General features: G+C 35.9%; 1 protein-coding gene across 3 annotated transcripts in view; it reads right to left on the reverse strand.

Moving 5' to 3' along the window:
• Nucleotides 1–2588: 2588 nt before the first annotated feature.
• The window catches only part of ARHGAP5 (Rho GTPase activating protein 5), an 83308-nt gene continuing 60698 nt past the window's right edge, over nucleotides 2589–25198 (reverse strand). For all 3 annotated transcript variants that reach the window (XM_049766576.1, XM_049766577.1, XM_049766575.1), the window contains exons 4-7: nucleotides 15311–15388; nucleotides 11329–11460; nucleotides 8931–9036; nucleotides 2589–3348 (exon numbers count right to left, since the gene is read on the reverse strand). In XM_049766576.1, the coding sequence (XP_049622533.1) occupies nucleotides 3021–3348; nucleotides 8931–9036; nucleotides 11329–11460; nucleotides 15311–15388 (644 nt within the window). In that variant the 3' untranslated portion in view covers nucleotides 2589–3020. The remainder of the gene's footprint in view (nucleotides 3349–8930; nucleotides 9037–11328; nucleotides 11461–15310; nucleotides 15389–25198) is intronic.

A 25198-nucleotide genomic window follows, 5' to 3' on the forward strand; every position in this document is an offset into this window, starting at 1 on the left:
ATTTTATTCCAATTGTTCCCTTTTTAAAAAATATCTGAGATATTAGAAATTAAACTCCAGCACCTCAAAAAAAGTCTACATTATTTACATACAGTATGGAAAATAAAAGCTGCTTTTTGGCTAAGTTAGATTGCTGTAACCTACAGTATTTACATTCGTAGATGAAAAGGGGAAAAAAGAGCACTTCTAACCAATACCAATTTAAATGAAAATATGCTGTATTTGGAATTCTGTTCTTAAATTGTATGTACCAATAAGTATTTGTTAAATAGAATGAACTTTCAATATACCTACCGAAATTCTAAGAGTAGCATTGTTTCCGTATATTGCTAATCTAGATACTGTTAAGTACAATTTTGTAAGGACTACAAGCACTGAAGTTTAAATGAAACAATGGCAACATGTGAATATATGTGTAGATGGAATTTTATTTAAAATTGTAAAATATAATGCCTTTATGTTTACTCATAATTATGAGACTAGCTATTTTTCATCATTTAAGACGTCTCTTTTGTCCCTAAGCAGTGAAACCTTCCAGTATCGTATCAGAAAAATTGTTTAATTATATTATTCTGTTCTTAGAATTATCTCAATATTTAAAAACATCTACCCCCTTTGCAAAACCAAACACAATCAATTCAGTGTAACAGACTGAGCTTTAAACTGTACTTTAATTTTCAATTAACTGTAACTTACTAGTTAATTGAACCAAATGTAGAATAGTTAAGCGATTACTAAGTTCGTCAAATCAATTATAGAATGCATAGAAAAGTGAAGATAAGTCTGGGGGAAGGTGTAAAGAAGTTAATGTAGAAAATGGTAAATGCTAGTTTTAATAAAAGTGGTACTAAATGCACAAGAAAGTTAAATTAACAAAGTATAAAAGAGAAAAGCTTAAATAAACTGAGATTCACATATTACAACAGCAATGTTATGATAAAATAAATTGAAGAAATGAACAGTTCTGGGAATTCAGTCTACTTCCAAAAGAAATAGTCAGGCTTTTTTCCTGTACATAGTGTTGAGCTTTGTCTATACCATATATAGTAGAAAAATAAATTCTTTAGCAACCTAGAAACAGTTTATAAAACTCTTAAAGTTTAATTTTCTTTGCCAGACATGCCAATGTTAAACTGACAGCTATAAATTAAAGCTATATAGACAATAGGTATAAGTAATATAGAACAAGTTAAGAATGCTACATTTACCGGACTTTTCTTTTAAAAATTACTGTACTTTCTTAATTCCTGTGTGCTTTGCAATAGGAATAATAGGGACTTTGTTTTCTTAGAAAAGATAATAAACATGTAAGACTATAACACAAATAAGGTAATTTATAATATACATGTACTTTAAACAGCAGCCTGGTTCATGGCAACATCTTGTTTTGAAGTCAAAATTAGAAGTACAATACAATACCTAGGACATGACAGTTGGGAAAGACAGTATTTATTTTTAGGTAAAAATGTAGCAAATCAAACTCTTAGGAGTCTTGAATCTCAAAATTTAGTATAATACACATCAGAGAACCTTAAAATTGTAGTATGAATGAAGATTACAATATGGACCAAATAATTTTCTCTTTACTACACAAAATATAATCAACCAAAGACAAACTATTTCTTTACTTTCCGGGGAGTGGGGGGATCGGTAAGGTTTGATAAGAACAAATTTTGAATAAAGCCTAATAAATTTACCTATGCAATTTATTCTGAAAATTTTATCTGTAATTTAGTGTTCTGGTGGTATCTTCACTAAAAAATTTTAATGCCAAAAGCAGCAGTCATTTACAGCAAATCTGGTACCAACATAAAGAAAAATGTTCTGTTAAAAAAATGGTGCGAAAGTAATTCAGGATTTTAGTACAACATATCACAGAAAAGAATATGAATACAAGTTTGCAACTTATATATACACTCCAAAAAGGCTGTCAGTACCCAAAGTATCTTTATTGCTCTATTAGCAATGGTTTTAGATATGTTTTTAAGGGGCACATAAAAATAGATCCAAGGAACAGATTAAATTGAACTCCTAGATTAAAATGTTTGATTTAAAGAATTTTCTACAACAAATTTTGTTTTATGTATGAAAAGTTATATAACCTTATATGAAAATGTCATGGATTACTTTCTACACTATACTAAATGTATTTCCCAAGAGGGAAAAAATTAAAATATCTAAAATATATTAGATTAAGATTACAAGACCATCATAGATCTTTTGAACATGCATCTGTTTACAGAATTATAACAGTATACAAGATGTTTATTTTATCATGGACTGTAAAAAAAAAAAAAGAGTTGGTGACAATATCCTTTGCACAACATTATCAATTCACTTTAGCCACAAGCATGTCCTTGGTGTGTGTGTGTGTGTGTGTGTGTGTGTGTGTGTGTGTGTGTGTGTGTGTGTACAAGAAATGTTTATTTATCCCTCATCAAATCATTTCACAAGTTTACTAAGATGATGAAGGTACAGAAATATGTTAAGGATATTTTTTTCTTTCTTTCAAATAACATCCTAAACATGGCAGAATAGTCTAAAATTATAAAACTTATTGGGCTTTTAGTTAGCTACACAGACTGCTAAAATGTAAATTAAGTTGCCCAAATTAGCACATCAAATAACAAAACCAGCCATAAAGCAGGCTGAAAAGCATTAAATGTTTCATATATGTTTTAAATCATTTAATTTCTATAGAAAAATTTTATTCACAATATAATGTGACAAAAAATGCCACAGGAATGATATACTGATTGCAATAAAGTTGCATGCAACAGCAGCTTTGTATTTTATAGCTATTTCTGTTTATAAAAATTAAATCTCTCCAGTCATGCTTATCACAGGTTTTAGATTTGTAATGTAAATGAATAAGAATACCATATAGTCCAAAGAGAAAGTATCTCATCATTTTGAATGTGAATTATCTGTAAGAAACAAAGTATACTACTGAACCCTGAAACATGCATGCCTAGATTTGCTTTTTGTCCAATTTCAGGCTCTCTGCTATCACTTCCTATTTATATGATACCAAGAGGATCCGTCTGTAACTGTGGCTGTATCAACTGAGGTTGTAATGGTGGTGGTAACTGAAGTGGCAGCATTGGTTCCACTAACTGTCCAGGGTTTGAAGGTGGTGGAAGAGCCACAGTATTCACAGTTTCAACAATTTCTCCGTTGTAAAAGAAAAACTGACACTGTTGAATAAATGTTTCAACAACAGATTGATGAATCTTAGTGGTAGATAGAAACTCTCGATTTTCAAAATCAGGTCTCATCAGAGTTGGCCAAAAACAGATGGATAAGTTGTCTGCTGTCATAAGGTTGATTTTATTTTGCTGACTAACCCTGAAATTATAATAATAAAACAATTAGCAATCAATTAAAAACACATTGCAATTAAAGATCTTGAAGCTGGGAATAATTTTATATAATTTATTTCCACAATTTAAATATCTATTCAAAGTGCATTCTATGTTCAGTAACATTTTGAGAGAATACCAAAATTCATTTCTTATGCTAAAACATTCTTAAAATGTTGTGCCAAGTTCTGAAATAAAAAATCAAAATGTGGCTCACAAAAGCTGCAGTTATGCGTAGAAATTTCAGTCTTAAAGGTCATATGACAAATTTAGTGAGTTTCTGGCAGTAGGAACAGCAAATTCTAATTGTATAAGTTAAAAGTCAAAACTAAGGCACTTACTGACACTAGAAACTAGACAATAGAAAACATTTACATTTTCAAAAATATTACTTTCCAGATAAAACCAGTATTTTTCACATTTTTAAAAAGAACACTCAAAACATTTCATTTTATATTCTTAGAATTTAACAACTTTGCATATTACATTAACCGATTTAAATTTGATTTCTTAAATATGTGAGTAAATTGCAAGACAGTATAGCAGACAGAGAATTTGCTTGGACACAGCTGAGTCAATTGATCCCTGTGCACAACATCTGGTACTCCAGAACCTCCAGGAGAGATATCTGGGCACAAAGGCAGGAATAACCTGAGCACAGGTGGTTATGACTCAATAAAACAAAAACCTCTCTAAAACAAAATAAAATGAAAAATGTGCACATAGTTCTACAGACCAGTATTCAAGGCAGCAGGGAAACTTTACACTTGCACACCAGAAAATTTAAAATTTAAGTCAAGGAACATCCAGATATAGGGATATATGCCTTAAAAATGTTCTATGGTAAAAATTAATATTACTTAATAAACAATATCCAGATTAAACTAAACTTTGTTAAATACAGTGTTCCTGCTAGGTGTTACTTCTATGTAGCAGGCAAGTATGGATTCTGAAACTATCAAGTTAGAGTCTAGAAAGACAGTACAGCAGGTAGGATGCTTGCCTTGCACATGGCCAAATTGTGTTTGATACCTGGCATTCTAAGTGGTCCCTGAACCAACCAAAGAGTAATTCCAGAGTGCAGAGGCAGGAGTAATAACAACTAAGCATCAATGAGTGTGGCCCCAAATAAAAAATGAAAAATGAAAAAAAGGAAGAATATAAAGTTAAAAGAAAGTGTTTGGGAACTATGTCTAAAAGTTGAGTCAAAGGTAAAAAGGAAAGGCACCTATAGGTAGCTAAATCAGAGATGAGGGTAAACAGGAAAGGCTTCCTTGATGAGATACTTGTGAACTGACTCTGGGTAGATGGACATTAGCAGAATGATAGCAAAGAAAGTTAATTCAGTGAAAAGTATTGTCAACTTCAATGCATAAAAAAATTCTGTGGTGGGGCTGTAGTGGTGGCACAAGCATTAAGGCGGTTTGCCTTGCACACATCTGACCTAGTAAAGACCCAGACCGCGGTTCAATCCCCCAGCATCCCATATAGTCCCCCAAGCCAGGAACGATTTCTGAGCACATAGCCAGGAGTAACCCCTGAGCATCACAGGGTGAGGCCCAAAAATAAAATAAAAAATTTTGTGAGGACTTGTCAACATAGATCAGTAATTATATTTGAAGGAAGGTTGGCTAATTTTCATTCCTAACAAGTTCTCAGTAGAGCACTTGTCTTGCACACAGTAGTGTTTCTTGATTTGAGAAACACATTAATTTAAAAAATTAATGACTAAGGTAAGATATGAAGAATGAAACACAAATGGATACTTACTATATACTTGGAATATAGGTGTATATATGGAAGCTGTCAGAGTGAGTACATTCATAACACATTATTTTTTATTAGATGCTACTGGATTAATATACAACCACTTACTTATACAGTTACTTAACTGAAGAAATTAGAGCTAGATCACTGAAACAGATAAAATTGAATTTTATCTTCAGGATATAGGATATTTAATCTAAAGTGATCTTTACAGAAAGAGCTTCGGAAAAATTATTCTGGCATCAGAATAAAGACAAGACTTAAAAGAATTGGCAGAGAGTCTCAATTACAAAGAATCAGTTCCCTAAATAAATAATAAAGTCTGAAGCAAAAGTATAGACCATTGAGAACAGGGAAAAGAAATTATTTGAAAAGATAAATCACTGAATATGGAGGATGAAAGATAATACAATCAAGGAAGAACTTTGACTGTTTTTTATTTCCACTGAATCTCCTGAGACCAGTTGGCCCCTGGTCCCATCCACTTTTTTCCCCTCAATTTGTAGGAAGACATAGAAATATGAGGTAGAACAAGATGATTCATGTTCTATGGTTCTGTTAAAAAAAAAAAGAAAAAAGGGGGCCGGGAAGGTGGCGCTAGAGGTAAGGTGTCTGCCTTGCAAGCGCTAGCGTAGGACGGACCGCGGTCCCCCGGTGTCCCATATGGTCCCCCAAGCCAGGGGCGATTTCTGAGCGCATAGCCAGGAGTAACCCCTGAGCGTCAAATGGGTGTGGCCCAAAAAAAAAAAAGGCAAAAAAGCAGGCGGGAGCCCCTGTCTAGAAGCTATAAATATAAATAAATTACAAGAAAAGTAAATAAATAAAAAATAAAATAAAAGAATGGGAGCATGGGGCTGAGTAATAGTGCAGCAGTAGGGCATTTGCCTTGTACACTGCGACCCAGGACAGACCTGGGTTCAATCTCTGGCGTCCTCAGGTGTGGCCCAAAAAAACAAAAAACGAAACAAAACAAAACAAAAAGGATGGGGAGCAGATGTGGCAAGTTTTTTGTTGCAAGTTTTGAGCAAGAATTGTTTAAATTATTTTTTAATAACATGGTTACAATAGTAATAACTAATAGTTCTGTTGTACAAGATTATTTGCCAATACAAAGTTACTAAACCTTCACAATCACCTAAGAGTTCAAGACCCTCTACACTGGCTTTAGCTTCTAGTCTTCCTTTCTGTCTCTTTCACTCTCCTTCCGTTCACTGGTGATTTCAATTTTGTGCTCATCAATGATGTTTTCATTCTTTTATCCAGATACCATAAATTAATAAGAACTTTTCCTTCTCTCTCTGACTTAACATTATGTCTCCAATTCCAATGTAGCAAACTACAAGAGCTCATTTCTTTCCTTTTGGTTTTGGTGTCAAAGCTGACTGCTCAGGGCTTATTCCTGGCAACATACCATAGGCAGTGGCAGGAACTGAACCTGGGTCAGTTGTGTGCCAAGGCAAAAGACATCCACTGTACTATATCTCTGGTTCCTCTATCATTTATTTACATTATGTGTAATATTTCTTTAATAAGCTTATCTGATCAAATAAAACTAATTTGTTGCAAAGTAGACATCATAAATTTTTTTTCCTATTTGGATTTTTATTAGATCTTTTCATTCCCTTTACTTGCACATGGTACTTCTGGTTATTATTTTTACATTTTTTATACCGATATCTGATTGATTGTTTTGGGGCTATACCAGTGATGCTCAGCACATGAGTCGCAGGGATTGAACCAAGGTCAGCTGTGTGCAAGGTAAGTGCTCTCCATACTGCAGATTTTAGAAACTAAATCAGAAAAAAATTTTACCAAACGTTCTGGTTTTTATCCCCAATCCAGTCTTTTTGATATATGTCATTCTTACTGTGCGATGGCAGTTATTGTTTTGCTTTGCATTTCCCTGACATGTGGCAATGAACATTTTCATAACAACTTATGTTTAGGGATATAAAAAAAATAAAACACCAAACCAAGGAAATAAAGTCTAATTAAAATTTATTGGATTCTCACTGTAGAACTGAAGTTAACAAAGGAAATGGGCCAAAAGAAAAAAAAAATCCCTCTCATGTGCATCTATCTATCTCTACTTGGTTTTGGGAGTACATGTGGCAGCGCTCAGGGATCATTCTTGACCATAAGTTCAGGGATTTGAATCTCAGTCAGTCCCAGATATGGTAAGATCCTTACTTGTAGTACTATCTCTTTAGCTGCCATAAATGGACTATAAAGACATAATAAGACATCAACAAATGGTCAAAGGATCAGAACTCGAGTGTTTGTCTCCAGAACATGTGTGTGTGTGTGTGTGTGTGTGTGTGTGTGTGTGTGTGTGTTACTGTCTGTCTTGAGAGGGGAGGGAAAGAGTTTGTATGGGTGTACTGTAGAGTGGAAGGTATGTGGATGGAGGGTCTTGGTCATTAGAAGAGGAAGTCAGCACTCTGGTGGTGGGTGTGGCATTGGAACAATGTATGCAAGACTCATTAACTGTTTTATAAATCACAGTATCTCATTATTAATGGGAAGAAATAAATCTCTCTCTCTCTCATACACACACACAATCAGGAGATTGAAAGGAAAGAAGGGGGTCTAATAAAATCACAGTATCTCAATATTAATGGGAAAGAAATAAAACACTTATTTTATATTCCCCAAATCTCTCTCTCTCCCTCTCTCTTTCCCTCCCTCCCTCTCTTTCCCTCCCTCCCTCTCTTCTCTCTCCCCCTCTCTCGGATAGAAGGGGGTCCAATGAGTTGTAGAGGGCTAATGGTACTGTGGTGGAGGATTGATGAAGTGTGAAACTGTTACGTCTTAAATAAAGGTGAGTATTATTTCAATAAAATATAAATTGAGAAAGCAGAAAAGAATATTTACAAAGGTTGTTATTTCTCTGCTCTACTCTCCAGTGGCTCTCCTTATTACTCAAAGTAAAAGATTAAAATCATGCAGTCAATGTTTTTTTCACTGAATCTTCTTCCACAAGACTCTACAAAGTGAGCTGAACTAAACAGTATGTTTAGTGATATGTGACTTATATTCTCCTTTGATACACCTTTTTTATTATCTTTTTCATGTCAGTAAAATACTTTGGAAATTAAACCTAGTTAACAGACTATAGTCCTTAGCTGTGGCAATCCACTTCCCATTCTGACCTTATCTCTTATTCTGTTTTGATTGAACAGGTCTCTAATATATCAAAAATGCTTTTTGCCTCTGAATCACAAGAGTGAAAAACAGTGTCTAAAACAATATTAATGTGTAGGTTAGCACTGTGATGTATTGGAATTTAAAAAATATGTTTATTTTTGGATCGGAGCCTACAGCCAGAAGCATTCTGTGGCTACTGCTAGTGAATCAAACTAAGATCAGCTAAATACAATGAATACTTATATACATTGGTTAATATAATCTTTTTTAGAGGTATAGAAAGGTACACTCAACTTTGATAATATTAGTTGAAAATGTTAGTAGACTAAATATATTAGTTCAAATACTAATAATTTTATTGAATCCTAACAACTTGTGAGTCATAATTTTCTCATATTTTTATAGCTGACCCAGGACAGACCAGTTTGATCCCCTGGAGTCCCATATGGTCCCCCCAAGCCAGAAGCGATTTCTGAGTGCTTATCCAGGAGTAACCCAAGCATCACTGGTGTGCCCCCCCATCAAAAGGCACATTTTTGAGGTGTAGGGGGAAGACCTATATATTAATGTAATTTATTTTATTTATTTTATAACTATTATTTTTATAAATAATATGCTTGAGATATTTATTTAAAAAAACACAAAGTTAAATACCTGTTCAGATGTGTTATTACATATCTGAATACATCATAGTTTACAGGATGAAATTTCTTAACAATTTCTTTCAATGCATGAAGACGTTCTGTTTTATCCGGTATTTCTGTAAAATTAAAAAAGAATTTTTGTGAAACTCAAGATTTTAAGGATGTGAGTAAACTTTCTACTTGTCCTAATTATAAGGGTAATATTGAACATGTTTAAAGGATATTGAGAAAATTAAAGAACTTGCTGGGGGAAATGGGGAGCATTGGTGGTGGGAATGCTGCACTGGTGAAGGGGGTGGGTGGGTGTTCTTTTTTATGACTGAACCCAACTACAAACATATTTGTAATCATGATGTTTAAATAAAGATATTATTTAAAAAAAATAGAACTTGTTGGAAATAACTACTACAAAAAATAGTCTTTTTGCAAATAAGGCCAATCACTGGAAGAAAGCAAAGTATAAGAACTGGATCTAACTGCCTCAAGCGATTTCTTTCAATAGACTCTGATTTAGAATTAACTAATTACTTATAAATGCTAGATTTTTATTATTCATGACACAAAGAGAAAATATTTCAGGCTTTGTGGGCACAACTACTCAACCCTGCAGCTGTAAGCACAAAGCAGTCAGACACAATTAACAAATAACCAAGGTTGTGTTCCAATTGAACTTCTGAAGTCTGAATTTCACATATTTTACTATGTCACAAATTTTTTATCACTTAAAATCATAATATAAAAATATTAAAAATATGGCACAATGATAAAGTACATAATTCACGTGTTATAGTCCTAGTACAAAAGGGAGGAGGCAGAAAAAAGTACATGATATACTATTCTTAGCTTTCAAGTCTTCCAAAACCTGGTGGCAAGGTTAGATCTTAGCTGTAAGCCAGTTTGCCACCAACTGACTTGAAGTATCATCTAGTATTTAAAACTCACACATGTATAAAGATTTTTTCTTCAAAGTTGTATGCATATTGAACTCAGTTCCTATACAATTTATGAAAATTTTGAAACAAGATATAATAAATGTAGTTCTGTTATAAATGAAATGATTTACTTCCATTCTTACATATTTTTGTTGTGGAGCTTCTCCTGGAAGTTCTGGGGGTCTGGGGTGAATGGGGTGATGCAATGAGATCAAGGCCTTATGCTCTACCACTTACCTCATTTATTTTTCTAAAGTTAACAATGGGTTCCTCTAGACTATGTCATCTGTACTCAAGTTTATTTCAAATTAATTTTCACCTTCCACAAATTACTTCTAAATCAGTTCTCATACTTCCCAAGTCTAAAAGTTTTGCAAATAAGACTACATATAAAATAACCATACATTTTCTAACAGTATAGTGAAAAAGTTAATGTAAATTGACTAAAACCTTTGACATTTAAAATTTTCAAAGTAGTCCCACTTAATATATTAAAAAACTAAATAAGGTTTAAACATTAATACAAATTCTGATTAAGAACCAGGATATCAGGGTCTGGAGCACTAGTATAGTGGATAGGGGGTGTTGCCTTGTATGTGGTCAACTCAAATTTGAACGCTGGTATACTATATGGTCCCCTAAGCACTGCCAGAATTGATTTCTAAGTGCAGAACCAGGAGTAACCATTGAGCACTGCCAGGTATGGCACCTAAAAACAAAACAAAAATAGAGAACCAGGATATTTGGTACTCACACAGACCTTCATCTCATCTTCCAGGTAATAAATGAATATCTGACTAATGGAACAATGAGATAGGGGCTGGAGAGATAGTAAAGTGCTTGTCTTAGACTTTACTATCAGTCTTGCAACTGATCCTGATTTAATTCCTGTCATGATATATAGAACCCTGAGCAACACCAGAGATTCCTACTGTACCCTGACCACTACTACCCCTCAACTCCACCCTCCAAAAAAGCGGATAAATGCTAAAGTAAGAATAATGAGGGGTGGAGCAGTAGCACAGTGCATAATGCATCTGCCTTGCACATGCTAGCCTAGGACCGACTATGGTTAGATACCCCGGCATCCCATATGGTTCCCCAAGCCAGGAGTGATTCCTGAGCGTATAGCCAGGAATAACCCCTGAGCAACACCGGGTGTGGCTGAAAAAAACAAATAAAAAAGAATAAATAATGAGACCAAGGATGCATTTTACTGCTTTACCTTTTCGTTTAAAAAAAAAAAATTGGCCACATGTGGTGGCATTTTGAGCTTCTTTCTGGATGTGTTGAGGTATCACTTATGGGGGGACTTGAAGGACCATACTGGATGCCAGGAGATCAAAGCTGTATGCAATGCAACACCCTACCTTCTGTATCTTTCAGGCTCCCATTTTACTATTTTGAGGTATAGTTAATTTAACTAAATTGCTATTATTATCCCTTAAGAAGAAAATAAAATACACTTATACTTACTTGCTGCTTCCAACAATTCTGGATGAAGAGAATAAGGAATTAAAGGATCTGGCAGATCTGCAAAGAAAGCTTTAAGAGCTCCAGCTACAGCATTGACTGTTACTTCCATTGATACTAGACTGATATTATGATCTAGAAGACAAAGTTCAAATTTTAATTTTTATAACAAAGACTTAATTTTAGAAGCTAAATAGGTACTTGTAATAATCAAATATATTCCTTTAGAACTTTGTATTTTATATTTATAAACATTAGAGAAATAGATTTACCCTATCCACATTAAGCTTTTATAGGCTAATTAATCTTTCTATTGTTTTAATGTTTGCTTATAACAAACTATACAGATTAGAAAGAAAGGAGCAAAAAAGCAGTATTTTGGTTACTATGATGATATTAAAAACATTTTTTTTGCTTTCTGGGTCACACCTGGCAGTCCTTGGGACAAGAGACCAAACTGGGCTAAGTCACATACAAAGCAAGCTCTTTAATCCTCTTTAATCCCTGCACTATCTCTCTGGCCTATGTATACTTTCTTTAAAAAAAAAATGTGTTTATATAGGGAAATGTGTGCATGGACAATATGGTGCTAAGGACTGAGCTATATTCCTGTCCCTGAATTTCATTTTTAATTTCATTGATACAAGGTTATTCAAATTTATATATTTAAAAGAAGTCGGAAAAATTCAAAAGTCAGGGAAAAAACCCCAAATAATTTGAGTTTAGATCTTTAATTTGTACTTGAAATTTAATTGGCCTTTGGGGGCCAGAGCAATTGTACAGTGGGTAGGGCGTTTGCCGTGCACATGGCCGACCTGGGTTAAATTCCCAGCATCCCATATGGCCCCAGACTGCCAGGAATAACCCCTGAAGTGACCCCAAAACCAAAACAAACAAAAATGTAATTGGTCTTTGAAGGAGGCTAGATGGGGAGGAGGGTGAGGAAGGAGAATTGTGGAAGTTGGTGGAGAGAAATTTACACTGGTGGGATTGGAATACTGTTATGCTGAAACTCATCTGAATAGTTTTGTAAACCAGTGCCTTAATCTCACATACACACACTGCTCCATAACCTAGAAACAATTATCTATGAGAACTGCATTGTTTCAGTTATTGTTTATTAGAAATAAATCATATATACATTTAGTATTAGAATTGTTTTAAAAGTTAAGATTACCCCAATGTGCTAGAGGTAGGGGAGTGTGTATGTGTGGACAATATGGTGCTAAGGACTGAACTCAGCCTCTGTTGCCTGAGTTATCTTCCTGTCCCCGAATTTCATTTTTTTTTTTTTTTGGTTTTTGGGCCACACCCGGCAGTGCTCAGGGGTTACTCCTGGCTGTCTGCTCAGAAATAGCTCCTGGCAGGCACGGGGGACCATATGGGACACCGGGATTCGAACCAACCACCTTTTGGTCCTGGATCGGCTGCTTGCAAGGCAAACGCCGCTGTGCTATCTCTCCGGGCCCCGAATTTCATTTTTAAGGCATTACACAAAGCTATTAAAATTTCAGAAGCAACTTCTATAAACCATTTTTGGAGGCCAGTAAGGTTTTAATTGCAATTTTAATTTTGCATAAAATTTTCAAAACTGGTACCAAGAAAGAACTCTGTAAGAGTTGAAATTTAGAAAGACTGAAGCTAGAGGGATAGAACATTGTAAAACATTGGGCAAAGTGCTTGCTTTGCACACAGCCAATGCAGGTTTGATCTCAGGCACCCCATTCATATGAAGCAATCCTCAAGTGCAAAACCAGGAGTAAGTTTTACAATCATTGCTAGATATGCCACCCCCCCCAAAAAAAAAGTATTAATGTTTTTAGGACAAAGTGGCAGAACTAGAAAATAAAATCCAAAAGTCTGATTCAAAAAAACCTTACTACCACTGTTACATTTTCCCTTTAGTGCTACAGGTAAAACTCTATCAATTTGATATTACAAAGTCTAAAGAGTTTCTTATAGAAATTTTTATTTTATTTATTTATTTAGTTTTATTTGGACCACACCCAATGACACTCAGGTGTTACTCCTGGCTATGCGCTCAGAAATCGCTCCTGGTTGGGGGACCATATGGAATGTCGGGAATCAAACTGTGGTCCATCCTAGGTCAACCATGTGGAAGGCAAACGCCCTAGTGCTGTGCCAACACTCCAGCCCTCTTATAAAAATGTTAAAACAAAATTACGTATTTTTTTTTTTTGGTTTTTGGGCCACACCTGGTGACGCTCAGGGGTTACTCCTGGCTATGCGCTCAGAAGTTGCTCCTGGCTTCTTGGGGGACCATATGGGACGCCGGGGGATCGAACCAGGTCCGTCCTAGGCTAGCGCAGGCAAGGCAGGTACCTTACCTCCAGCGCCACCGCCCGGCCCCGACAATTTTTTTTTACCATTTTAACATATATGCATCTTCATTATTTGAAACAGCAATCAGTATTATGTTTATAAAAACATGGGGGTTGGAGAGATAGCATGGAGGTAAGGCATTTGCCTTTCATGCAGAAGGTCATTGGTTCAAATCCTGGCATCCCATATGGTCCCCTGAGCCTGCCAGGAGTGATATCTGAGCCTGGAGCTGGGAGTAACCCCTGAGCGCTGCTGGGTGTGACCCAAAAAAACAAAAAGAAGCCAAACAAACAAACAAAAAAAAATATAGATATACATGACCTTTTTTTTTTGTAAATTAAAGATAGTTCTTATTGAAACTTAGACAGGAGGGGATGTAGGGAGAAAGAACGCATTCATTGGAGAACAAGGACTTGAAAGAGTGAACAAAAAGGTATGTATTCAAAGAGCACTGGCTTCAAGAGTAAGCCAAACACTCAATGCTTTTTATAAAACTAAACATCAGGAGCCAGAGTGGTGGTGTAAGCAAGTAAGGCATTTGCCTTGCACAGGCTAACCACGAATGAACTGCGATTAGATCTTCCAAAGTCCCATATGATCCCCAAGCCAAGAGCGATTTCTGATCACATGGCCAGGAGTAACCCCTGAATGTCACTGGGTGTGGCCCAAAAACCAAAACCAAACCAAAACAAAACATCACTGAGTGTACTGTGACGTGCTTACTCAAAGACTTATGCAACATAAATATTTAAAAACGGTATCTTTCTAGAAGTTAACTAAATTTTAATAAACTTGAATTAACTTTAAAAGATACCCACGCAACAATTAAAATTTTTTAAGTATGCCAATACTCTATGAACTTTTCATAAGAGTGTTCACACTGACAATGAAATCCTTTTAGAGTAATCTCCTTCTAAGGATTTGATGGGGAATGAAGATGATAGACAAAGGATATGTAACTCACTGCCTATCTGCCCACTTTGTAATTGATATTGTACAATATAAAGATTGAGCACACTTTCATATTAATTGGTTCATTATTTTCTATTAAGTATTCACCCACCTACTGCAATTTTACATCTTCCAAAATTTGTAATTTGTCTCTTGACTTTAACATATTTCACCCAGTATGTCAAAGTGAACTGTTCAGTTTGATAACTTTTTATGTAGTCCAGCTTGTCAATGTTGTTAAAGATTAGAAATGTATGCAATTTTCCTCTCCAGTACTCAATTTTACTTTTTATATTTATTCATACCTATGTTGATGTTAAATGATTTATTTTAATGCATATAGAATTTAGCTTTGTTTTTATTCCTATTGGTTCAGTATTATGGAGAAAACTAACATTTAACTAAATGTATTTTTATATATTTATGTATCATATATTGGTATATATAATCTATATTTACAGCTAGAAATAAGTGTGGACCTACTATAAATCAATTTGTTGCTTTTCTAATTCTGGTAACAGTTTATAGGTCTCCCATTTGATTTCAGTTATCCTTTCTACTTAACACATCCAGATATCAAAAACTGTCAACACACATCTCATGTTTTCTTTTTATATAAAACCAATCTTACCACAATTTACAATGAAAAGAAAACAATGTTTAAATGGTTTTATTTCTATTTTCTTCTTACCTTGATCAAATTGCTTTTGAATATTGTCTTGATCAGTTTTGTTTCCACTAACCCGGTAGAGTCCTTCAGTACATAACCCTACAGGAATATACATATATGTTTTTATATGTGCATTTGTATTTACAACAAAAACTGTTATTTTATATACATCTTAGTGCTTAAAAATATGATACTAAAATATTAAAGAATAAAACATTTTAAGTATTTAGAAAACTACTTTTAGTATTTTTTTTGGGGGGGCCCATATCCAACATGCTTGGGGTTTACTCCTGACAGGTTCATGAGGGCTATACATGCAAGGCAAATGCCCTACCTGATGTAATATCACTCAGGCCTCAAACTAATTTCAAATAATTAAGGACACCCAGGGGCTGGAGCGGTGGCGCAAGAGGTAAAGCGTCTGCCTTGCCAGTGCCAGCCTAGAATGGACTGCTGTTCTATCCCCCAGCATCCCATATGGTCCCCCAAGCCAGCTAGGAGCAATTTCTGAGCGCATAGTAACCCTTGAGCTTCAGTGGGTGTGGCCCCATAAAATATATATATATATATATATATACACACACACACACATTCCAGTTCCATGCAAAATGAGAAGACACATTCCCATGTCTTCTACTACCAGCAGCTAAAATTAATGAATGCAATATATAAAAGCAGGTATCAGTTAAAACTCTTGATAATGAAAGAAGGTAGACTAGTTTGGAATTTACTTTTTTTTTTGGTCACACCCGGTGGCACTCAGGGATTATTCCTGGCTCTCTGCTCAGAAATCACTCCTGGCTGGCTCGGGGGAATATATGGGATGCCAGGATTCGAACCACTGTTTGTCCAGGGTCGGCTGCTTGCAAGACAAACGCTCTACAGCTGTGCTATCTCTCTGGCCCACGGCTTGGAATTTAGAGCATGACAGTGAATTCCCTGGGTTTTCCTTTTTGCCTTTTATATCTTGGATTAGGCAATAGAGAAGTCCACAACCCAAAAGTTAGTAAAAAGAAAACTACATACAGGAAATAAATAGGAATAAAAGCTTATTTTCTCTCGTAATAAGATTGGTAAAAGTGCACCTTAGCAAACATAAAAAACATTTTTTAGTGTAACTGTCTTACTCCAGGAAAATTTATGGTAAACATTCCTCATTAAACAGCAAAGACCACAAGAATTAGACCACTGTCCAATAGTAACAAAGACACACCTTTTCCCATTCCTAGAATCTGCAATGACTATGAGGATAAATGGTATTCTCTTTCTCATTCGGGTTATCAGTGGAGGTCAATGGAAATACAATGGACAATTTGGAATTGTATCTCATTGCCCCCCCCCCCCCAACCTTCCCATCCCTTACAGTCATGGTGCAGTTTTCCTTCCTTTACAACATAGTATTCAGGAGGTCTGCTAAAAGGTAAAAGTCAAAAAAGATGCAATGTTTCATTCTGTATTATCAAAAATTGTTCTGACTACAATAATGAAATAAAAATCACTCATATATCAAGAAAATGTTGGCTTCAACCAACATAAAGTTGTTACAGGAATTACAGAGATTTTTAAATAGCCATGATAAAACTATCTAATGAGTGAAAAGTACAATTTTGGCAAAGAAATAAAGTTCAGATAAAATAAATTTAAATTTTTACTACTAATAATATTAAAAGAAATAACTGACTAAATTGGCATTTTAACAGAATGACAGTAATTAGTGATTTAAAGATAAATCAGTAGTAACTAATTACCCAATGCAAATATAATGATATTAAACTTGGAACTTCAAAATTTGTAAAATAGTAACAAAAGCTTGAATTTTTGGAGTGAGAATGATAGTACAGTGGGTAGGGCATTTGCCTTGTAATAGGGGCAACCTGGGTTTGATCCCTGGCATCCCAGATGGTCTCCTAAGCCTGCCAGAAATAATTCCTGAGTGCAGAGCCAAGAATAACCCCTAAGTACTGCCAGTGTAACCCCAAAACAAAATATTTAATATTCATGTTATCTATATCTATTTCTATGTGCAACCAGAAATTTCTCAAACAGTGCTGCATACATTCCTAATTAAGCCTCTGAGCCATCTATTGGCCCTGAGAACTATTGTACTTGTTTGTACTGGGGGAGTCATACAGTGCCATGGATCAAACTTGGAGCCATGCACATGCAAAACATGCCACCCATAATCCTAAAGTTATTTTTCTGGCTAATAAAACTATTTTCAAAGTGTTGCTTTAATGACATTGCCAATAGGTATTAATCTCACAGATATACTATTGATGAAAGTAATAAAAAATGAAATAATTTATTTAGCGTTATTAACCCAATAATAAATTCAAACACAGAGAGAATTTATCTGTAGAGGGGTTATTTATTAAATCACCATAAAATACAAAATTACAAAGTTGTTCATGATTGCATTTCAGTCCAACGGTGTCTAGTTCCCTCCACCAATGTCCCCAATTTCCCCTTACCCAGTCTGCCTCTATGGGCTATTCCTGGGCACTTGAGTTGTTTCTAGATTTTGGATATTGTGAGTAGTGTTGCAATGAATGTAGGAGAGCAAATACCTTTTCTGTATTGTTTTAGGAAAATGTGCTATGCCTTGACAAGAGTCAAGAGGCAAGCATTTGTCATAACTCACTAAACTATATGCATAAATTTGGCATTCTTTATATAACTAGTTCTAAAAATTGGAGGGAAAAATCAGAGGATGGGGCAGGGCAGGGACAATGCTGATAAAACACAAAGCTCAGACCTGGAATAGAAGGTTGGTAGAGGGGGAAGGACAGGAAGAAAGGGGAGAAAGAGAATGGCAGAGAGAGAGGGGGGGGGGAGAATAGAATAATATTAACTAACTACTGAACTGTAGTCAGGTTCCCCATCTGAGGAGTAAGTACACTTATGTGTATTTTAGACTTGAAATATATGGAAGATAAGTTGGCCCCTGTCTGGGTGAGAGCAAGGAGGCTCTGGTCCAAGTCCCCTCCACCAAGCTCTAACGGGGCATCCTTCCCAACCTTCCCTCAGTTTCCTTCTGGGTTCTAGTACCATCATTGTTCCCTCTGCCCTCTGGGCCAGCCAGGTTGGTGCCTGGAAGGGAATAAGGAACCTCACATGCCTTAATCTCTTCCCAAACCATGAAGGAGCTAAAGCCACCAGGAGAAGTCTTTTCAATTTATATCATAGACTTCATGGCTGATTAGATCTAGCACTTCTTTCAATCCCCGAGATTCCAGCAATCCAAACCACTAAATGCAAAGATCAATAGGGAAGCTAAAGAAGACAACTACTGTGGGGGATACAGAGAGAAATCCTGGCAATTCTCCAAATCCACTCAAATGCCTGAACCTTATAGATGAGAACCTAAAATCAACACGTCATGGTTTAGCAATGGAAATCAAGGAGTCACTAGCCTGCGTAATTAAGAAATCTATACATGAACAATTCAACCAACTCAAAGAAGAACTCTTTCAGAAGATGAGAGAATCCATACAAAAGGAACCAAAGGAACTAAAAAAAAACATGTTAGTAAGCCATAATAGTAGAATTACGTAGCGAGAGAATCGCATTGAGGAACTTGAAGACAAATTATAAGCCAACTAGGATAAAGAAGTCAAAAAAAAAAAAACAAGACAGGAGAAATAATCTCCGAATTATAGAAATTCCAGAAGAGGAATAAAATGGGAAAGGCTAACAACAGGGAGATAAAAACAAAGAAAAAGTTTCACTACAAATCAAAGAGGCAAAAAGAGTGCTAAACAAAATAGACCATAACAGAATACCAAGACATTTAAGTAATCCAAATGGCTAAAAACAAAGAGACCAGAGTGGTGGTGCAGAGTGGTAAGGCATCTGCTTTGCTGGTGCTAGCCTAGGATGGACCGCAGTTCTATCCCCAAGCATGCCATATTGATTCCCCCCAAACCAGGAGCGGTTTCTGAGCACATATTCAGGAGTAAGTCCTGAGCGTAGTGGGCTTGGCTGAATAAAACAAAACAAAATAATAAAAAAATTAAAAACAGAGAGAGGTATCTTTAAAGCAGACGGGGAGGAAAAAAACCCCTCAAGTATAAAGGAAACAACGTAAGAATCAAACTAGACCTTCCATCTGAAACAATCCAGGCAAAAAAATGAATGAAAAGACATATTCAATTACGAAATGAAAGAGACTTTCAACCTTAGAGTCCACTATCCAGCAAAACTCTCATTTACATAAGGGGGGGTTAAAAATATTCTTCGACAAAAAAGAACTTGCAATATCTGCGCTAACCAAATCGACCCTAAATGAGCTACTCAAAAAGTAAATACACAAACCAAATTCCTAATTGTAAAACAATCCTACACAATATTATGGCATAACAACAGCCCTTTCTGTCAATAGTTTCCTTAAATGTCAATGAATATTACTCAGAAGACCTCATTATGATAATGTGACAACAAAAATTCTTTTTTTAAATTAATATCTTTATTTAAACACCTTGATTACAAACATGAATGTGGTTGGGTTTCAGTCATGTAAAGAACATCTCCCTTGACCAGTGCAACATTTCCATCACCACTGTCCCAAATCTCCCTCCTCCCCACCCTTGCTTGTACTCTAGACAGACTTTCTACTTCCCTCATTCATTCAAATTGTTATGATAGTTCTCAATGTAGTTATTTCTCTAACTGCACTCATCACTCTTTGTGGTGAGCTTCCTGTAGTGAGTTGAAACTTCCAGCCCTCCCCTCTTTTGTCTCTGAAAATTATTGCAAGAATGTCTATTTTTCTTAGAACCCATAGATGAGTAAGACTATTCTGTTTCTATCTCTCTCCCTCTGACTTATTTCATTCAGCATGATAGATTCCATGTATATCCATGTATAGGAAAATTTCATAATCTCATCTCTCCTGAAGGCTGCATAACATTCCATTGTGTGTATGTACCACAGTTACTTTAACCGTTCATCTCTTGAAGGGCATCTTAGCTGTTTCCAGAGTCTGGCTATTGTAAATAGTGCTGCAATGACTATAGGTGTGAGGAAGGGATTTTTGTATTTTTGAGTTCCTAGGGTATATCCCTACGAGTGGTATAGCTGGATCATATGGGAGCTCAATTTCCAGTTTTTGGAAGAATCTCCATATTATTGCTTTCCATAAAGGCTGGACTAGACGGCATTCCCACCAGCAGTGGATAAGAGTACCTTTCTCTCCACATCCCTGCCAGCACTGCTTGTTTTCATTCTTTGTGATGTGTGCCAATCTTTGTGGTGTGAAATGGTACCTCCTAGTTGTTTTGATTTGCATCTCCCTATGATTAGTAATGTGGACATTTTTTCATGTGCCTTTTGACCATTTGTATTTCTTTTGACAACAAAAACTCTTATCTCTTCATTTTCTCCTTGATTATGGCTGATAATTTAATCTAATGTTTATGTCCAAAGATAGCAATGGAATATGAAGCTGCATGCCATAAACTCCTGTTATAGAGCTCATTCATTGAATGTTATTATAATCTAGTTGTTTTTAATTGTAGGTAGTTTACCATTATACCATAATGCTAATGATTTTAGATGCTTTTAGGAAAGAAAACTGGATGCTCAAGATCTGCTAGACAATATTTCATGATATTGTATTGTAAGACTCCTCATGACCATTTCACTTAATTTTCTAGACATGAAAATGATGATTGTTATTAAGAATGCTCCATAGACAATCTAACCCATGAAGACTTTCTTCAGTAAAGTTTACCCTCACTAATCATGATTGGCCTAGAAAATGGAAAATCTTTATATCTGACCCGGTTTTATAACTTTTAAGTTTTCTGTCTCATTTCACCTGGGTAAGCTTTTCACTGAAACCCATGAATTGATCCTCAGTGTCTATGTGTGTTCATAAGTAAATGTATGTGTTGGCCATCTCAATGTCTAATGTCTATCATTTATATATATAATGTCTATGTTATGTATTGTCTTCCCCTGTTATATATCGCCCCTCCTTCCCCTCTTTTCTTACCACCTTACAAATTCTTTTGTAGCCCTTCGCTCTCAACTAATCTGTAATTTCCCCAACATTTAACCCTTATTACCCTCAGTTCTTAACTATTCAGGAAGAGGAATATTTCTCCCAACCCAGCCAGTTGCCAAACAGCTCCCAAAGTGAAAAGACAGATTCACAGCCTGATAAGCTAACACTGCTGCTGCTGATTTGCTCTCGGCAACCCCCCCCCCTTCATTGTGGACTGTTGCTTGTTACCAGATTCAGTTTCTGAGAAACCCCCTGTCTCAAGGACATATCCTAATATGTGACTGTTGGGAACCATTTTTTAGACTTCACAAGACCAAATCACAGGCTGAAATGTGCTCCAGATTTTATCACAACCCCGGACTATTTTCAAAAGACTTAAAGGGGACATGTATATCTCTTTTGAATATTTCTTTAGATATATTTCCTTAAAAAGTATAATTCTTACTGTCTATCTTCTTATGTAGCAGCAAATCTCCCCATTTTGGGAGGAATCTGTTTAGTAGGGAACTCTAGTAGATAAGTTTCTTTAGTGTTTTGAGTTCATGTTAAAACCAGGTTATAGGGATTGTTGAAACTGTTATCTTTGTCCCCTTATGCACCAAATAGTACCTTGTGCATTGTTCCTTTTTTGCACAGGCACATTAAAATGAGTAAATCTTATGTGTGCAAACAAGTTCTTATTTAAGAGAGATAGGAACACATACTTTTTATATTGCAGTGGGGCCTTACACCCTGAATGTCTGTCATTGTGACTTGGCTTAGCTAACTTCAGAAGATCAGATATTGACCATTCACCCTTGAACCTTGGATCCCACCTATGGAAACCACCACTGTTTTCTACACCAATACCAGGAATCGGACTTCTACCAGAGAAGGCCCTGCTACTGAACAGGCATCAACTTACTCCAGAGTGGGCTCTTATGACACCCTGACGACTTGGTAACAGCAACAACCTGCTTTCAGGACAGGGTTCTCTGCATTGCCACCTAATGGTGAGCTGAAACCAGAAGATGCTCGTCACCCAGACATCGACATAGGATCGGTACAGAAAGAAACTAGGATCTCTAACTAGAGAAACCTGAAAGCAACCACCATGATTGTGAAAAGCTTTTACTGGGACTACAGAGGAAGTCTTTAGTGTCTGACAACTTAGTATGCCTGGAGCCTGGAGTTGGTCTTTGTTTTGTTTTGTTTTTGTGCCACACCCGGCAGTGCTCAGGGGTTACTCCTGGCTGTTTGCTCAGAAATAGCTCCTGGCAGGCATGGGGGACCATATGGGACACTGGGATTCGAACCAACCACCTTTGGTCCTGGATCAGCTGCTTGCAAGGCAAATGCCACTGTGCTATCTCTCCGGGCCCTGGAGTTGGTCTTAATGCCAGGATACTTCATGGGTAAGATCTCCCTGTTTTTAGAACAAAGGATTTTCTTTCTATTTCCCCCACATTTTGCTATGCCTATACAAACAATACCACCTGCCACACACACACACACACACACACACACACACCTTTTATATTGTATTTCTTATCTCTTATCGTTAAAAAAATAAATTTGCTAAACCTTCTGCTATTATATTAATGACTTTATTGGAGATACAATAATGTTCACAAATATACTTGCTACTGAACTTTTTCTCCTTTCTTTTTTCTTCTCTTCAATTTTATTTATTTATTTATTTTGAATTTTGGGGCTACAACTAGGTGACGCTCAGGGATTACTCCTGGCTATGTGCTCAGAAATCGCTCCTGGCTTGGGGGACCATATAGGATGCTGGGGGATCGAACTGCAGTCTGTCCTAGGCTAGCGCCAGCAAGAAAGACATCTTACCACTCCACGCCATTGCTCCAGTCCCTTCAATTTTATTTTCTAGTTTTTCTTTCTATTTTTAAGAACTTGTTTTCCCTCATCTTGAAGCAAGTGAATTATAATCAGTTATGTCAACTGTGTGATGCATTTTCTTTAAATAAAAAAAAAAATTTAAAGTACACTGAAGATAACTGGAATATCTTCCAGTTATAACTCTCTCACTGTTGGAGGTGCAAACTCTCTAATACTAACACTGATTACTGAGGTGATATAATGAAAGTGTAGCACTAACTCACTGTTTCAAGTGTTGAATTTATTTATTTATTTATTTATTTTTGGTTTTTGGGCCACACCCGTTTGACGCTCAGGGGTTACTCCTGGCTATGTGCTCAGAAATCGCCCCTGGCTTGGGGGGACCATATGGGACGCCGGGGGATCGAACCGCGGTCCTTCCTTGGCTAGCGCTTGCAAGGCAGACACCTTACCTCCAGCGCCACCTACCCGGCCCCATCAAGTGTTGAATTTAAAATAAGAAACAAGAATGTCTGTGATATGGATACAAAAATATATAGTGCAAAATATATTTACTTACTAGCTTTGTGTGTTGACAAAGATAGCCACAATATTGGTTTTTTTAAATTGCTGCTTGATTTATACATTTTACTTTAATAATTGTATAATATACAGTTACAAAATTGTTCATGATTGAGTTTCAGTCATACAATGTCCAACACTCAACCCTTCACCAGTGAACATTTCCTGCCACCAGTGTTCCCAGTTTCCCTCCTGCCCTTCCCTATATCCTAACATCCTATAGCAGATGTTTATTTGCTCTCTCGTTCTTTCTCTTTTCCTTTTAGGCAGTGTTATTTGCAATATTGTTATAGTAGGGGTTATCATGTATAATATTTTTACTTCCTTTCATCACAGTTCTTGTCCAAGGTACATTTATAACTATTATTGTCATAGTCCTCTGCCCTAACTGCACTCCCTTAACTATACTTGTTATTTGTTTTAAGCTTCCTAACATGGACTAATCTTCCTGGCCCAGGTCTCTATTGTCTGAATATTATTACCATACTGTATTCTTCTTCTATATCCCACAAATGACTGTGATCATTCTATGTTTATACCTCTCCGTTTTTAAAAAAATTTTTTTTCTTTTTTGATGCAAAGAAAGAGGACAAGGTAAAGTTACAAATATTGGTTTTTAAATACCATTCAACCCAAACAAAAGTTCTTTGGAAAAAAAGGTAAATTCTTTACTTGCATCTTATACCAGAAAGTAATGAAAATATTTGAAAAATTATGTGGATATAATTTAAAATAAAAGGATATAAACTAGCATAATCTGAATATAAAAAAAATGGATCTTAAGGACCGGAGCAATAGCACAGTGGGTAGGGTATTTGCCTTGCATGTGGCCGACCAGGTTTGAACCTTGGCATCCTATATGGTCCCCGGAGCCTGTCAGGAGCTACTTTCTGAGAGAAGAGCCAGGAGTAACCCCTAAGAGCTGCAGAGTGTGTCCCAAAAACAACAAATAAATGAACAAAAATATATTAATACCTAACTCACTGAAAAGAATATGCCCATACAAATATAAGTTATTAAGTCCAAAGTTTTAAATTCAGTGACACTTGTTACAATACCAAACGATCAAAATAATTTGACCCATATCACCTTTATTAGACAAACTGACATCCTGTCTCAAAAGACACAATGTACTTTGAAGAATACCCTGCTGGTGTTTCTAACAAAAATGAGAATCTGAATCTAACAACCTGACAATCTATCTAAAAATGCACCAAACTCAAATTTAGGAAGAATTTAAAGCTCATTGTTTTTGAAGAAAGGGGACACTTTCAAAGTAGTGCTCAAAAGGTCTGGGGTCCTCTGGAGATCTAAAGTTTAAGTGCAAGAGCCTGAGGATGTGATATTGCCTATGCCTTGTAGTGCTGAAATACCACAGCAACCCTTGAAGTACTAGAAGCCTGTAGAGCCAAACTAAGTAACAAACTAAAGGGTAAATAAAGCACAGGTTAAAGTATATTGATAAACACCATTGGGAATGATATCAAGCCAGGCTTTGT

This window comes from Suncus etruscus, chromosome 2 (assembly GCF_024139225.1).
Source record: "Suncus etruscus isolate mSunEtr1 chromosome 2, mSunEtr1.pri.cur, whole genome shotgun sequence".
In the NCBI taxonomy this organism is placed as follows: Eukaryota; Metazoa; Chordata; class Mammalia; order Eulipotyphla; family Soricidae; genus Suncus; species Suncus etruscus.